At 38.0% G+C, this 17057-nt stretch overlaps 1 protein-coding gene across 1 annotated transcript in view; it reads left to right on the top strand.

The window, feature by feature from the left end:
- AGMO (alkylglycerol monooxygenase) overlaps positions 1-17057 on the top strand; it is a 186396-nt gene that overhangs the window by 13517 nt on the left and 155822 nt on the right. Inside the window, exon 3 of the mRNA XM_030943230.1 lies at positions 6866-7017. Within this exon, the coding sequence (XP_030799090.1) occupies positions 6866-7017 (152 nt within the window). The remainder of the gene's footprint in view (positions 1-6865; positions 7018-17057) is intronic.

The following is a 17057-nucleotide window of genomic DNA, read 5'->3' as shown; positions in this document are numbered from 1 at the left end:
CCATAATTTAATCTCTGGAGTTTCTAATGAAATTACATATAAGCTACCTTGCATTACAAGGAAGGATTTGGGAGAGCTTGGATATTCTCAAACTAATTGACTGAAACAACAGGTAGTCTCTATGTTCTATAATGTTCTGCAGATTGCTGTATTTCACACAAACCTGTTAGGGATCCAATTACTCTTTTAGGTTGTAACCTCTTACACAGAATGCATATTTTTCTACATCCTTAGTATTGCATCATGTTTTTTTTTTCTGTACAGTGAGGCCAGAAAGTGGCTTGGTGATTGCCCATTCCTAATGTCAGAGCCCAGCTTTACACCTCCCATGTCTTTAGAAGCAAAGAGAAGCTGTCAGGGTAGATGTTGAAATATGCTTGTGCTCTTCTGTGAAGGTACTGTGGACTGAATTTACCCTTATTGAAAATATGGTATGAAGCTCAGTAGTCTCTGTAGCTCACCAAATATACTGGTTTCTCAAATCCATTAAATGTTGTCCAGATTTTTTATTCCATGTTTTTGTATTTTCATTAATGTAAATTGTGTCATTTTCACACATTTTGAAAAAACCTCAAAGAAATTGCTTGTGTATAGAGTACCCTTCTGACTGAAGGACATCCCTGCTAAATAGTGAATTAATCTTAAATCAGGACTCCACTAGATGGAGCACAGGGGTAGCATTTTTAGAGCTGGCCAATCTAGTTTCTTGGGTCAACACTTATAAGTTAGGAAAATTGGGGAATGTGTCTCTTAATGATTCTGTAAATCAGTGTTACAGATCTGAAAAGAATAGACTTTCGCTACTGTGTATCATGGACAAAAACAAACTAACTTTTAAAACATTCAGTATGACCAAAGGAGTTCAACATAAATTCTCATGTAAATATTTTTCCTTATTTCATCATTTGAGGTGCTGTGATGTTTCACTGAAGATATTTCACCGTATTTTTACAGACCGTAGGAACTCTTACTAGTTCCTTTGTTTTTTCTGAATCTATCTAGAACAACCTGAATTGAATAGAATACCCTTTTCTCATTACTTGTTTATATCTGACCTTTGAGAATATTATAGGCTTGTTCGCAACTCAACTTAAACTATAATGCAGATTTGCTCATTTCAGTGGAACAGCCAAGTAGGACAGATCAAAATCAGACCCTCAACTGGAAAAAGGTCCTATTCAAGCATTTGTGTTGAACTCATGTGGTGATGGTTGTGCAAAAATTGAAAAATCAGGAGCTTTGCCTTGTAGGAGATGACATTGCAGAATATTCCAGTCTGGTGTATCCTGAAGATACTAGAATAAAATTTACTGCCTCCAGTGCTGGGCAGGTATAAATAGGTATAAAAAAATACAACTTCCATTCTCACAAAAGAAGAGGAATAAGCTACGGTGCCAGAAGCTCAGTTGCACTGAAGGTTTTAAACCACGCTTGTTAAGCTTTTAAGGATACTATGTAATGAAAAGTATCTGAAGACCTTTCAAAAACTTAGGGCATAATGAGTTTCAGCTGTGGATTATATCACTGATGGCAGTGGAATTTCTCATGAAAATATCTCTGTTGTATTTTTAACTGATACAATTAAAAATTTACTTATTTATGAGCAAAGATAAACAAATTGAATTATGTAGCAAGACTAGGACCTAATTTTTAAAAAGTGTAACACTGTTGCTATTTTTTCTTCCAACAGCTGCTGTTTCACATTTTATGCCCCCCACTACTGTAAATTAATATTTGTGTCATAAATTAGAGGATAAAAAGTGAAGTGCAACAGGAATAGGTTTGGTGAATAAAAGGACAGCTCTGTCAGGCAAAATATTGTGCAGTACTGTGTAAAATACAAGTAGTAGGGATACCTGAGTCACCTCCCTTTTACTTCAACTTGAATTTGGTATTTTCCTTTGTCCTTGAGGAAAACTGGAGGTTTGTATTGTTTAGGCTAAAATGCTGGAGAAGAAAGCCATACTGAGGAAGAGGAGAGGCTTTGATTCAGCTTTTGTGTCTGGTGGGAACATTTTCTCAAAATGTAGGTGCTATTTCCTGTAATCAAGGGTTTTCCAGAGCCTGATAATAATTTCCCAGCTGTATCATTTTGGTGAATTATTCTTTAGCCTTGGGTTTTGCATATTAAGAATGGGAGAGGAGATCATATTCATCTTGATGATAGAAAACAGGGAATAGAACTCCCACAGCTCCCTCTCCCTTTCCCTCCACCTTGTGGAAAGTTTGGCTTTGTGCTAAAGCGTGAAAAAAGCCTTGACTGCAGTGTGTCAGGCATATTTCAGCTCGATTTGTGTCAACCCTAATAAGTCAGCTGACAAGGTAATAAATTGGGTGTCTGTTCAAGACCTGGCACCTATACAGGAAATAAAAGGGAATTTCAGTTGCAGCAGATTTGCTTTGTTTTACAAATGGATCTTTTCTCGAGGCTCCTCTACCTCCTTCCCCCTTCTTCTCTTTACTGAAATCATGTTATCAAAATGTTTATTTCAATTGTGGCTGGAGCCAGTGTTTCATCTGGAAAAGAAAACTCTATGAGTATCCTTGGAAATGGAAATCTTTATGATTTCCATTCTGAAATAAAACCTTACAGAGCATTTAATTATTCATGTATCCTGCTGTTACGTAAATGGTCTGAATAACTTCGAATTATTGAGAAACTGCCTTTGTTCAACATTTTGAAACTTTACATTTATATAGTTTGAATCAGGCTAGTAAAACAGAATTTATTTAACCCAGGGAAACTGTAGTAGTAAGATCTTACTATTTTTAATGATAATATAACCTTGTGACCAGGGTGTCTTAACATGCTTCCCTCTGTGCCTGACCTCCAAGGATGCAAGTCTGTTACAGCCCTTGAGAGCACAGCTTTTGTAGGTCCAGCTGTAGGGTTGTGTTTTTAGCTCAGGGGCACCAGGTCAGTTCCCAGTGTGATGTGAGGTGGTGACTGCAATAGTGGTGAGAGCTGAGGCAGTTTCCTTGGAGGGTTCACTTTTGGTACACAGATCTTCCTCCACGCTTGGAAAAGAGACAACTGCCCCTGTCTCTGACCCTTTTCATTTTTGGTGACTGTTCTGGGCACCATGGAAGAAGTTTCCTAAAGATGTGGTTTCAGGCTCTATGGCTGGAGGAAGCAAAACAGGACCTTGTATTCTTTGAAATGGGCAGCTGCCTTTTCTTCCAATTGAATTTCTTCCACCTTTTCCCTCCTTCATTATCCCATAGGGATCTAGGATAAGTAGATCTTCATATCCACATGGAGAGTTCATCTCCCAGAATTTCCTTCTTGGACTTTTTTAATTAGAGGAAGTGATAATCTGGCCCAGTGGAAGGTGAAGGGGGAAATGGTTTATTAAAAACAAATATTATTGCCATTAATTAAAGTACGTATGATCTTTAGAAACAAGGAGACAAGAACTCTCAAGGTGGTAACAGTTACCTAAGTGTGCTTTGCACATAATAAGAAAATTTTCAGCAGCAGTGTTCAAAATCCAAGAGGATAAATCTATGTAATGTATATAATAAAGTTTTCTATACAGTCTGTCTGTTTTAGGATTTATCACTCTTTATGCAGAGGATTGGATTAGATGACAAAAGACTTACCTGTCCACTTCTATTGCATTTAGGGTTACAACATTTAAATGAGGAAAAAGTTTTCTTAAGTTTTCGTAGTATTTTCAAGAAGTGAAAAAGGAACTTGAGGGCAAAAAAAGAGGGAATATAAACCTTTAAAACTCCAAGTGAACTTTAGGAATTGTAATTGAATGCAAGCTCTGGTCTTTCCTATCACACTGTAAATTAAAAAAAAATACTTAGTTAAGCAACCCTTCTTTCTCCAGCACTGCCTAGGAATATGATGGATTACTCTAAATTAATTACAGTAATCAGCTAACGTTGTGTGCTGTAGAGTTGTGATTCAAGCATGAAGGAAAGAATGCAGAGCAAATTGCATATATGAAAAATGTGTTGCAGGGTTAGCTCAAGGTTTACACCTTGGCCTCAGCCTGTGGAAAAAAAAAAAGGACTCGAGGGTGAAATACTGAAATCTGATCAAAAATGGAGGAAATGTTCCAGGTCACATATCTTTGGATGTACTGCAAAGGCATTATATGTTAATAAAAGCAGAAGAATAAAGTAAGAAAACAGTACCTAATAATAACTGATACTCTATGTTGCAAGAGGTGTTTTAAATTTCCTGGTCATTGAAAAGATGTTAAGAAATGCCCATTTCTTTGTGTTCAATAATATCAGCTCTCTTCTGACCTGTTGTGAAATGGATTGAGAATTTATACTGAACTTTACAGATTCCTCATGAGGTGAATTGCAAAAATCTGCTTAGACGTATATAATCTTCTTTAAAAATATTTATAGAACACAGCTCTTATGAAAATTAAACATGTTCCAGGTGTGTATGGTCCACCTTCTGGGCACAGCCAAGTTGTTTTTGAAGTGGTAGATACACCTGTCCTTGCTAGTCAAGAGAAATTCTTCATGGTCAAGCTGCTAAAATGAAATGAAATTTCATGGGGTTTGTTGTATCTTGGTTTTATTCAAGAGAAAAACCTGTATGATTATAGTAAAGCTGGGAATGAGTTGTAGGTAAGATGTGCACCTGGCTGTGGAAAAAAATATTAGTTTTTTTCTTCTGAGCAACAACTATTTGCAGGGCTTCAGCTCTCAGGATAAAATGGTGGATGTGATACTGTTATGCTTGCAGGCTCTTATTGGGAGGTTGGGATTTTTAAAAGATGACTTTTTTCCTTCATTAATAGTGAAACTAGCACCACAGAAAATCTAGGTGTTTTCTTCTAGCTTTATTCAAAACACTTATGGGAAGAGGTGCTAATGCCAGATGTATAAAAGCTCTGAGTAAAAAGCATAAAGCAAAAAGATGGAGTTCAGCTATAGCACAGGGGATGGCTTGCAAGCTGAAACAACCATGTTTGCTGAGCTTCCCTTCTGTTTCAGTACAGCTGCCCAAAAGGACAGGGCATGGCCAGACTGTTTTCAGAGATGTTTTCCAGATGCGTGAAAAAAGTCTTTAAGGGGGAAGGAGTATATATCCTTTCTTGGTTTTGCAGTTTCTAGTATTTTTCTGGCCATGCTGGCAACTATATAAAAAATAATCTAGCTGAAAAAAAATGAGCCAAAAAAGGGAGGGTATTGAAAGAAATATCTCTGAGAGGTGGTAATGAGGCAAGAATGAGCAAATATGACAGAGATGCACAGGGAATCTTTCAGCTGATTTCAATCTAAGGTGAAGTTCTAGATGAGACTAAGATGAAATAGAGATGTTGGTCTGTCCTTTAGGTGGGATTTTGCATGGCTGAAACACAAATGTGCAGTTTGTTGCCACTTCTATTTAAGTAGTGTCTACAGGTGTGCTATCTGCAGTGTTCTTTGGAAGCTCCCTGAATTTGTGTCCCAGAGTCTTTCTTCAACTATGAATGTTTTACAGGTTTTTAAAATCTTGCACCACTTCGTACAAAGGCGTTGCTGATAATTCTTCTACCTCCTCCCCACAGAATAGCAGCAGCATAACATCTGAGAACCACATTTTGTGTGTGTGTTATCTTATTTCTTACTCTTAGGCCCTAAACTGAGGTGAATGTCAGCCATTGATATCGACAAAAAGGATATTTGTGACTTTTCTATGATTAGTATCTTTCCCCTACTTCTCTTTTTTCCCATCTTCTGCTTTTCAGAGGCTGATTTAATTCAGTTTACCACTGTTTCACTACATTTTCAGCAACACAACAGAGGAGAGTAGTAGGAGACTATGTGAGGAATCTGCTGCAAATACTGCTGTGGACTGGTTTCTTCTACAAAATTGCCAGTTTAAATATATATCCATCTGCATCTGCGGCACCATTTCGCAGCTACCTAAGCTAATTGTCACCTGGGCCATCCCAGTGCCTACAGCCTCTCACTATTGAGACCTGGGTTTAATGCTTCCTGGTTCACCCAAAATCTCATCCACCAAAATCAAAGTAATTTGTTTGGAGATAGCTCAGGGTTCCAATTGGGGAAATGAGGTAGTAAGGTGCTGAGAGGAGGGTGCAACCATGGCTACCCAAATTTGTACTAATCAGAGCAGCTGTGGAGAGTTACTACTAGGGTTGGCCTGCCCATTCCAGAGCTACTTTCTTTCTCCTTCTCCTGGTCTCAGTGCTGAGCCTGTGTTAGTCCAGGGACAGCTACCCTGTCCCTGCAGTCCAGGAACTCAGCGGCAGTGAGAGCTGTCTGGGGGCTTTCCTTGACTTTGCAAGTTCATTAGTTTTTTTCTTTCTCTTCATCAGAATCCAATTGCCCTTCCCCTTCCTTTCAAAGGTACTGGTCTTTGTCTCCTGCTGCTGCATTTATCCTCTTTTGAAGTGAAGTGATATGATGAGCAGATCAAACATTTCGCTGCTCCCAGAAGTCCTGCCCCCTTCCACGTTCTTTCTTATTATGGAAGCAGTTAAGGTATTTTAATGTAATACATTAGTGTTTTGGTGTAATTGCTGCTGCTTTCAATCACTTCTGACTTAGTAGTTAGCAAGTATGGGTTTCTTCCAGTTTTGGGAAAACAGGAACACCATAATGCCTGCAGAGCACAGGAGTGCTTCAGCCTTTGAGTGTACCTAATGCCGCAGCATAGGTGGTGACTGGGTGGGAGTTGGTTTTAGAAACTAAGACAAAGGTAGACACTAAGCAAAGGTTCCACTGAAGTCAATAGTAGTGTCACTTGACAGAGTTTGAAGAACTTGGAGAGTGGTTTATGTGTTGTAGAAAGATTTCCAGCTGGTAAATTGTAAATATATAAAAAGTTCTGAAATTAAAACTGACAGAATTACTGATAAAAATTTCTGGATCTCTATTTCAGTGTTTTATTCAGAAGTATTGAGTTAATTAGTTACATATACGTATGGAATAACTACAGACTCTTTGAACTGCCCTGGGACTCTCCATGGACATGGTATTTGACACTTCTGGGAGTGGACTTTGCATACTACTGCTTTCATCGCATGAGCCATGGTAAGACTTAACAAGTTTTTCATGTTTCAGCATACAAAATACATTAATATCTAGTAATAAAGTGAGGTATTAATTTTTGTTTCTATACTTGATCTACTCTAAGCATATATAGCTGCTCTTCTTCCCACGGGTTAGCAAAGATAAACTTTTAGCATGGGAAACAGTTAATGCATCATACTCTATACAGTGAACACAATGTTGTGAATAGAAGGAGTATCATTTTGAAAGCAGTTCAACAGAGAAAATGAAGTATCATAAAAACAGTAAGGAAAAAAAGTGAGTACATAAAAAATTGAGTTCAATATCCCTATATACCTGTATGAAAAATCCAGCAAAGTACAGATAACTATTTCAAAAGAATCTGGTGGATGTACAAACTAAAGAGCAGGAAAAACCAAGATGGCCAAAATAATGGAGCTTGTGTAAATCATGTCAGCCATTTCTGTACATATATGTCTGTCTCATTACATATTTCTGTTCCCTAGTGGAAACAAATACCAGCTCTAGCCTTTTATACCATATCTGAAAATGCAATAATACTTACTATCAATCCTAGCTCTGGGCCTGACCTGAAGTCTGTAGTAATGAAATAAAAATCTTTTTGTTCTTTAAGAGGGTTTAGACTGGGCTTCTTAAAGCAGAGTGTCCACAGCCTGAAGAAGCTGTGGGATGTAGTAATGATACTTTATGTAATGTGCTTTCAGAAAGGGAAAATGCTCTGCTGCCAGTTGGTCAGTGGAATATATGGAAGTAAGTAAGAAAGGAGCCTGAGCTGCTGCGAGGAGTGGGAGAGAGGAAGGGTCCCTCCCAGGTGGGGATGGCAGGCGGGTGTGAGAACAATGCTGGGTGGGTGTAAAGGGATAACAATGGTGGGGGACGGGGCGGGAGGTGAGGAAGCAGGGGGAGCTGGAACAATGTGTCGAGGGGGACATCACGGCCAGGAGCTGGGAGCCCTGCGTGGGTGTATGGAGACTGGGAATATGCTTCACAAACAATGACATTAACAGTGCTGGCAGGGCTACAGCCTCAGGCTAAGAGCTGCATAAGAGCAGGAGGCTATTCCTGTGTTTTAAAATAAAAATAATTGCCTTCAAGTGTTAGAAAATCACTAGCTTGGCTGTGCTTTCTCTGGAGTCAGTGGTAAAATTCCCACCGGCAGAGAAGGGAACAGGGCCATCTCTGCAATCTCTATAGCAATGGATATAGTTCTGTTTCTGCAGCAACTTTGCATTTGCTCTTCTCTGTTTTTGTTTTTGATGGAATACTTTGGAATTAATAGGTGTTTTAGAAATAAAAATAAGCCAATTCTATATGTAATGGAGTTGAAGAAGCTGTATGAAAGTGCTGCTCTTCTCTTAAGAAGGTCAGTGGTGAGCTATTGAATAAATGTTAATTTACTCTTCTTCTTCAGGTTACAGACACATTGTTTGCTGTTAGATCTGTGCTACTTAGCAGGGAACTGATGAAAAATTGTAGAAAATCACTCTAAGTGGGGATTTTAGTTTAACCAACACTCTTTTCTGGTCAAACAATGATGAAATCTGTAGCACAGCAACACAGCTGCAAAAGTCAGCTGCACTGAAAGTTGCTGAGGAAATTCAAGGAGATGGTTTTAAAAAGTCAGGAAAAATATCTTTGCAAATTGAGAGGAAAGGGCACTGGAAAAGTTGCTGGTACAAGCAGACAAAACACACCTTTGCACTAGAAAGTGACAGGGCCTGGTGATTCAGGCTTGGATCCTACAGCAAAGTTCAAAATTAATAGCACATGTATATCCCAGGAAGTTCAAGCTGTGTGGGCTAGCTCTAATTATTTCAAACTGAAAAACTAAAATTCAGATGCATTTTTCAGTTGTTTCTTAGAACTTGATATAGTTTTGATACTAAGAATTATCATCATCATGTAGCTTTTCCTGGATGCAAGCAATAATTTGGTAACTCAATCCCCTGGCATTTTAACTACCTTATTTCATGTTATCCATGAATAACTAGATTTTTCATTCTACTATTTCATAAATTGTCTCGAATTACTACAGATTTTAAAATTTCTTCTGTAGGAGAAACCCTACTTTGCAATATAAAATTTTTACCGAGCATTTGTGGAGATATTTTTCCTCTTCACTATATGCATGTAATAGCTATTATCCTAAACTGAAGTTATACAGCAACAAAAGGAAGTATTTTTAGGTGTGATCTCATTTTGCAAAGGATAGAGTTATTCTAAGTATGTGCTTGTATTTTCCATTGTTTGCAGTAGCCACTGAAAGGTTAGAAAATAAAATGCTTCACCACTTATTCCAGCATTCTTCTGGGTCTGATCCAAAAGCCATGGCAGTCAATGGGTCTACTTAGACCCTGCTCTTTCTCATCGCATTTTAATGAATTTATAAATCAATGTAACTTTTCCCTTTGTTTCAGTAAAAAACACCCATAATGGCTGTACTACTAAAAAAAGTATGCTGTAAAATCATAGGTTTTACTTTAAAACTGTTTTTTAGGGAAGGATATGTGTGGGTTTGAAGGATTTTTACCAGGTATTTTCATCCAGCATATCTGGATTACTCCTCAAGTTTCCTCTCCAGGTGCAGAGGCCTTGTAGAGTTAGTACTGCTAGTAAGGGGGATTTGGTGGTCCCAGAGCAGCGCTGAGCCCCAGCACGCCCTCCCCGCGCCCTGGCCTCAGGGACACTCCTGTTGCAGACAAATAACAACCGCAGTAAGGAATTTGGAAGCTCTGTAAACTGATTTCTTCAGCAGCCACACCTTTTAATCACAGGGGGAAATCTAGAGAATTCCAGATCCATGCAAAAATACTGGTGCTGGTGCAGAGCCCAGGTCCCGGCTGAGGGTGTCTGATGCCCAGCTCTGCTGTGGGGGGCTCTGCCAGATCCAGGGCCACCCCTGGCCTGAGCAGGTCTCTTGGCAACAGCTGTGTGCTCAACCCTGTGCTCCAGTGGGGAATAGTGGGGGGTTGCAAGGCTCTGGTGCTCTGTAAGGGAGTAGTTTCGAATGTACACTTCTCGGAGGATTGCATCCTGCAGAAGAGAGTGTGTTTCTGTCAGCTGGGGGAATCTCCTCTCCTCTGTCAGGCCCTGGAAGAAGCTGTCTCTTCTTAACAGCAGCTTCCAACACCTCTTCTTTTGTTCTCCTTTACTGCTGGGGAATTTCCATTGCTTCAGCGTCCCTCCCCTCAGACAACCTGGGAGAAGCGAGTTTCCTTCAGCAGGGCCAAGCTCTGCAGCAGCTGCATTGTTCTGCCCGGGCCCTGCTGGCTGGTGTCAGCCGCTCGCCCCATTGTCCTCTGGTGGCTTCCAGCCGCCCTGCAGGATACGTGACATGGTCCCTGTCAGCCAAGGGCCGAGCCAATATGTGCTGGTGGTTTGAGTTACATCTGAGGTCATAAAATAGACCTCAGTTGATGAGTATATCCTCAGCAGATTCCCCAGCTGCTACATAAAATTTCGAGTTAATGGCATGTCTCTTAATAATTCTGCATTTATTTATAGTGGATGAGAAATGAGCCTTCTACACCAGGTGTATTGTAGAGCAAATAGACTCCAAGCTTCTCAGATTCTCTCACCCCACAAGACTGACCTTTTGGCCAAGTCCAGCTTCTGAAGGGTCAGAGGACAAAGAAGGAAACCCTGAAAACTAATGTCGGCATTGTCCTTCAAAAGACCATGCCTCAGACTGTGGCAAAATGTCTCAGCTGAGGATGTTAGAAATTTTTCTTTCTAAGACTTCAAATAATTGGAAGTTTTGTAAACTTTTCAACTCCTGTTTTAAAGAAGTTCTTTTAGAGGGGTGTTTCTCTTAGCCATGACTTAATTTGCTTCTGCCTCTTCACCCAGTGAGCATCTTTTGTTACAGTTCCTTCAGCAGCAGAACTGACTTCAGAGGTTTCTGGCTGCTCCTTCCTACACTATGCTGCAGTTCACAACCCACTCAGTCCTGAAAAAAATATCTTGTATGGAGGCTGTGTGCATAAGATGACTGAAATGAACCATGTTAAAAAACAAAGTTGTGTTGCATTTCTTTCTTAACAATTCAACTCAGTAGTCATAGGGGTCAACTTAGCCACAGAGCAGGACATAAGCCAGATGTGCTAGCTGAGAATCTATGGGATTAAGTGGAGACTTGAGAGAGAGCAGACAATTTTCTGAGTCAGTAGTGCACAGGCAGGTAACTCATTGTTTTATAAGGAGCCAGAGTGGATAAATAGGCACACGTAGTGTCTCAAGATTGATGCGATTAAAACAACTGGAATGTGCAAAAGTAAAAGCCAGTCCTGTTCTTTCTGATAATTTTATATGTATTGTGTAGTAATAATAATCCTAATGTGTTACTGGACACTAGTGCAATACAGTGCTTGTTGTTGCTTGAGGAGAAGAGTTTAACCTTGTTAGAGGCAAACACAGCTCAGAGGCTCAAAGTCTCTTCACCATCTATATTCACTGTGAATTTTTTGAGGGTGTATTGAAATCATATGATTGTATTTTCTGTATTTATCTGATCCATTCCTGCCTTTGAAGTGCCTTTTTCATCTGCATTTTGTCATGTACTTGTCTGAACTCAGTATATTAGCATGGACTTGTTATGAAGATGTTATATTAGCAATTGATACTGTATTGAATTAATTTTTTATTTATAGGGTTTTGGATTTATGGGAAATTCATTATAATACCATGATGTCTGACTTTTCTTACAAGTTTTGCTTTTCAGGAGAGTCTGTATTCCTCTAGAAATACAGCAAATTGCAATGCTCTTTTACATGCCAAGGGGGGGAGAAGGTAGGGTTGGTGGTGGTATTTTTAGGCTTATTTTTGAATGTGGAAAAATATTGTTGTTTACCTAACTAGAAATTCAGAATTCAGTACCATATTGATTATCCAAAATGAAACACATTTAATTTCACCCTAGTGAAAGATAGAAAATGTTGGGAACTGTCAAGTGACTGGAGGAGGCTCTGCTCTTTTTCTTGTCACAGCTTGTGTTGATTGCAAAGGGAATTGATACACAATCATTAAGAGACAAATATTCTCTTCTTCTGTATTGTACAGAAAACATTTTTTTGTTGTTCTGTCAGTTGTTTTTTTCTTATTTTTTAAAGGGGTTTGTGAGAGCAGGATACTAAAATGCTGTCCTTATTAGCCTCACAAAAATAGCAAAAGCTATTGTCATAGCTGGTTGTCATATTTTCTGTTCCATCTTCTGATTGATTCTAGTCTAATACCTGAAGACAATACAACATGAATTGAAAATAAGTACATGGTTCAGGTGATTATGACTCATTCATTGCCATTCAAGTTGACTGTAAATAAACTACTTTTTTTTATATATTCTTGTTTTTTTTAACTTGTCTTTTACCATTCTCTTATGTTTTTACAAGAAGAGGTGTTCCTTTACTATGTGCCTTTTAATTTTTTTGAGTGGACACTGAATTTGTAGAAGACCAAAGTCAATCTTAGCAAATCAAGATGTTGCCATTCCTTTTCATATTAAAACATACATTTTCTTGAGAAAGTTCACCTGAAAACTCCATCAGCTGCAATGAGGCTTCCTGATATGGAATGTCTAGGGTCCCTTAAAATTATAGGAGCCTGCTTGTATTGTTTTCAGATTGTTATTGTTCATAACAAGTTCCTGTTGTTTGAAAGACTGATTTCTTGTGTAGTGGCAAGAAAAATGTCCTGATATGAGGTGAGGTTGACTCATTTAGTCTGTTAATTTTATTGTGGCGTATGCAGATAGCTAAAGCCTCTTCCTATTTTACTTTACATGTGGTGAGATAATAATTGCCTGTCTGAAAATTCTTTGTAACCTGAAGAGCGCAGAAGATGGAAATAAGAGAGAATCCACTAGAGAGTTTTTGCTTAGTTTTAATTTCTGAATATCCTAAAGATGTGTACGGGTGAATGGATTTTCTGAGTATTTTAAATGTCAGAGATAATTAAGAATGATGGTAGTAACAAATCTGCCAATAGGTTGGATGTGAGACAAAAGTGATTGGCTGTGGATTTTTGGTTCTTTCTAACTGCTGTAGGATGTGGTCTGGAGTGGGAATACAGTGTAGTGAAGGGTAAGACATGGCTTGTTGCTGTAGGTGAGGAGATGAGCTCCATGGTCTGGGTTCAACAGTACACTTGCCATGATTCTTGTAGGTTTTCTGTAAATATCTGGTAATTTTTTTTCCCTGCAGGATGCTGGGAGAGAAAGGCCTGACTATTATGAATTAGACCTTGATAAAGTACAAAAGCAATATTTTTTTTTCTTTTCTGATTCCAGACACAAGGTATCTTAAAAATCATGAAATACGTGGTAATGAAAGTGTGAGCTGACAATATTATGACACAATTTTTATGCCAAAATTCAGGTGCTAATTCCATCTCCTCTCAGCACTATTCATCTTCTCTCAAGCTCCCACCATGAAAACACCTGGCAAGCTCCCCAGTACAAAATGAAAAAGAAACTATTCGTCTGTTTTCCTTGTTTGTCATTTTATGGTTGGGAAAGTGGCCAGCACAAGGTTAATAATCTTTTTAAGTACTACGTATTTTCCTACTTTGAGGATTTACATAATACATTGACATTCTAGAGGCTCTCTCTCTAGATATGCATTAGTTAGATGTATAGGTGTCTGGAGTGTAGAATTTAATCTTTTTTCCTACCTGCAGTGCCTGGGTTTTTCCTGAGTGCACAGATTAAGGAAAAAGTTCTGGATCTGCTTATACAAAAGCAAGTTTGCAAAATGCTTTTTCAGTAAAACATTAGAAAATGTGGTGAAGTGGGAGAAGAAAGTTTGTTATAAATTAGCATGGGTTGGCCATTCAAAAAATCAGCTGTCTTCACACATTTGTATCCTTGGCTATTGCTGCCCTCTAGGCTGTGTTCAAATTCTAAACACACTAAAAAATAATTCTTTTCATCTGAGTGGAGATGTGAGTACGAAAGTGTCCAATTCACTGTGCAGGGAACAGTTCATTTGACATGCTTTTTCAAGTGTGCTGCTGAAAACCAATGAAATGGTGCATAACACTTGTGTTTTTTAAGATGTTACAGAACATAAAGTAAAATGTGAATTATCCAAGTTTTAAAGTGAATCTTTTTGTAGTTAGTTAGTGTGGAAGAGAAGAAGCTAATTCTTCTGAGTAGTCTGAAGATCTTACTGAAGTTTTGCCTGAAAAAAGGTTTGAAATAGTTCTCTTGTACACTGTTTGGCTTCCTAAATGTTACAGAACCACCTTCAATCAGGTGACTTCATAAGTTGAAGAGAGAGAACTGTAAGTTTGATAGTTCAACTACTCACTCAAGGAGAGAAGTCCAGCTATGTCTATCTTCTCTTCCTTTTTTTTTTTTGTCATAAACTTTGAATGTGTATCTTATAATAGAAACTTGCATTTCATGTGTAAGTGAAAGCCCACCTGAGAATATATATTTCTGTTTCCCTTAACTTAATTTGAAATCAAGTTACTTACTTCAGCTAAAGGTTAATATCTATTTCCTGAAGAAGTTGCAAAAGATCACTTAATCTAGGCTTATTTCAAACCAAAACCAATGGTGGTAATTTTGGAAATGCCACCTCAGTTTATGATACAGCAGCTCTGCACACTGTCTTGCTAGAAGACTATGTCACCTCCATGGTACACCAATTTGTTGAAATCAGCAGGTCAGCAGTAAAAGGTACCAAATAGAACAACTCTTTTTAATGTGTGATGTGAAACTGTGATTGTAAGGAATTAGATTTTGAGTAAAAGCACACTCCATATAATTCATCAAACAGCCAGCAGTGGTAATTATTTTTTTTTGTCACAGTTTTAAAGTAGGAGCAGAGGCCTAGAGGAATGAAAGGCATTGTTTAAAACAGATAGCCCACTGAGATGCTTGTGCTTTCTCTGTTACAGAAAGAAGTCTTTTTCTCCTTCTGTGCTAGTAAAAATTGCCTGGTCATTATTGCTCTATCAGTCTGTATAGTTTTAGCATAGAGAAAGAAATGAACACAACGCTGTGTCCGCATTTCCACTCTGAAACGGCACTTCAGCTAATATGCACTGTGAAGATGCAACTTCACACAACTCTTTTGAAATTTCTCTTCAAATTGTGCAGAATTTAGCTTTGGAGCCTCTTGACAGTGTACCTGCAGGGAAAGGTAAGGTGGTTGCTGTGGCACATATGTGATTGTGTGGCTGGGACATGTGAGTTGGTGACACAGACCCAGCAATCCTCCTGGGCAGGTGTGCTGCTCTGAAGGGATTGGAATCACGTTTCTGTTCCCTGGTAGGACATGGCTAAAATATCCCATTTCTACAGTATTAGGACCAAGAACAATAAGAAATTTAGAATGCCTTTTTAACGCAGAATAAAAGTGCATTCCATCCCAAGCCTCAAAAGGCAAGCTGTTCCTTTCAGGATATTACTCGGGTTTCCAGAAGCTCGATGTCTGTAGTGGTTTTCCTTGCTTGCTAGAAATCTAGTGAGGCCATTAGCATTTAAAATACTTTATGTTTCAGGATTGACAATTAGCATTTATTGTGTGTTGGGAGCAGAAAACATTATTGTATCTGGGCAATGCTCTTTGCGTGTATGTTTCCTTCAATGCATCTTGATTGCCTTAATAAAGTATTTAAACTGCCAAAACTGCTTTTTTAGTGTGGGAAAGGCAATCTTTTCTGCATCATGCTCTATCTAAATTGATAGCATGCTGGTGGAAGATGTAACTTAATAAAAATTATCAACAAGATTAACTCAATAAAAATTATCAACAAGATCAATCAGATATTTTTCCCTTTTTCATTTTCTTTTAGTAGCTAACATTTTCAGTAAATCCTTTTCTGGTAGATCTTTTTTTTTATAACTGACACTATTTCTCAATTAATTTTTCTTAAGGATGAGAAAATGTCAAACCTGAATTAATTCATCAATGCTAACTATTTTAAAAGTAAAATACTTTTTTATTATAAATGAAGAGGTGTGAAATAGAATGTCAACATCCTGTTGAGACAAAATATCTACCATGTTCAGATATATAAAGCTGTATGAAAGACAGGTATCTTAAATAGGAGTCACTCAGTTGTTTTATGGTCTTTATAGTTGGATTTTGTAAATTACTTGCATTTAAGCACTGGATAATGGCCGCTGGGCTACTTATTTTGAGGGTTGTATGGGAAGAAGAAATTTCTTTTTGCTGCTGGGAAACAAAAATTGCAACTAATTAAATAATATTGGTACGTATGTGTGAGGAAGTGCAAAATTTTGTGGAAGAGAATTCTCCTCTCCAGGAGGAGAATTCTTTATTCTATCTAGTTACTAATTTTCCAGAAACCATTAAAAAATTTCCTTCTGAAAAAGCTGTGGCCATTCTCAGCCTTTCTGATGAGGACATTACACACACTTACAGTAAAATGGTGTGGCTGTTGCTTCAGACTATGTAGTTCACCCTGGACATATGACCTTGTAAAACATAGGAGAGATTTGCCTGTGCTACTTTTGACTTCTATAAAATTAGAAGAATTCCTTTCAATTTAATGAGCAAATATCGTAAATATCATTGTCATTATAAGCATACCTTGCCATTTTATTTTTGTAGGTTCAGGAGGGTCAAAGCTATTGCTAAGTATGGAAAGGGAAGTGCAAACTCTCAGCCTGTAGTAACACTATGGCATGTGACATGTTTTCACAAGGAATCATTTCAGACATCAATGATGTCATGTTCATGGCTTCCATCACCTGGAAACTGGCCTGCTAATTGAGGCAAAATGATAGGATTTTATTGATTTTACGTCACAGTGGTGTAAGAAAAATATATGCTTTATATGTGCATCGTATATTTTACATGCTTTTATGCTTTGTTTTATTTTATTTTAAATTTTAGTCACTATTAACACATACAGCTACTGAGACCCTAAAATTTTGTAGATATAAAAATAAAATCTTGTATTTTTTAAAATATGGTAACCTATACTGTGTTACAGAACTAAAAAGAAAAGGAGTTTTTCACCCCAAGCTGTCTTTTAACTTAATGTACTTCTGACTGGAGATTAAGATA

Source organism: Camarhynchus parvulus, chromosome 2, assembly GCF_901933205.1.
Source record: "Camarhynchus parvulus chromosome 2, STF_HiC, whole genome shotgun sequence".
Taxonomy (NCBI): Eukaryota; Metazoa; Chordata; class Aves; order Passeriformes; family Thraupidae; genus Camarhynchus; species Camarhynchus parvulus.
Note: the sequence above shows the minus strand (reverse complement) of the source record. Positions and strands in the feature narration are given on the sequence as shown.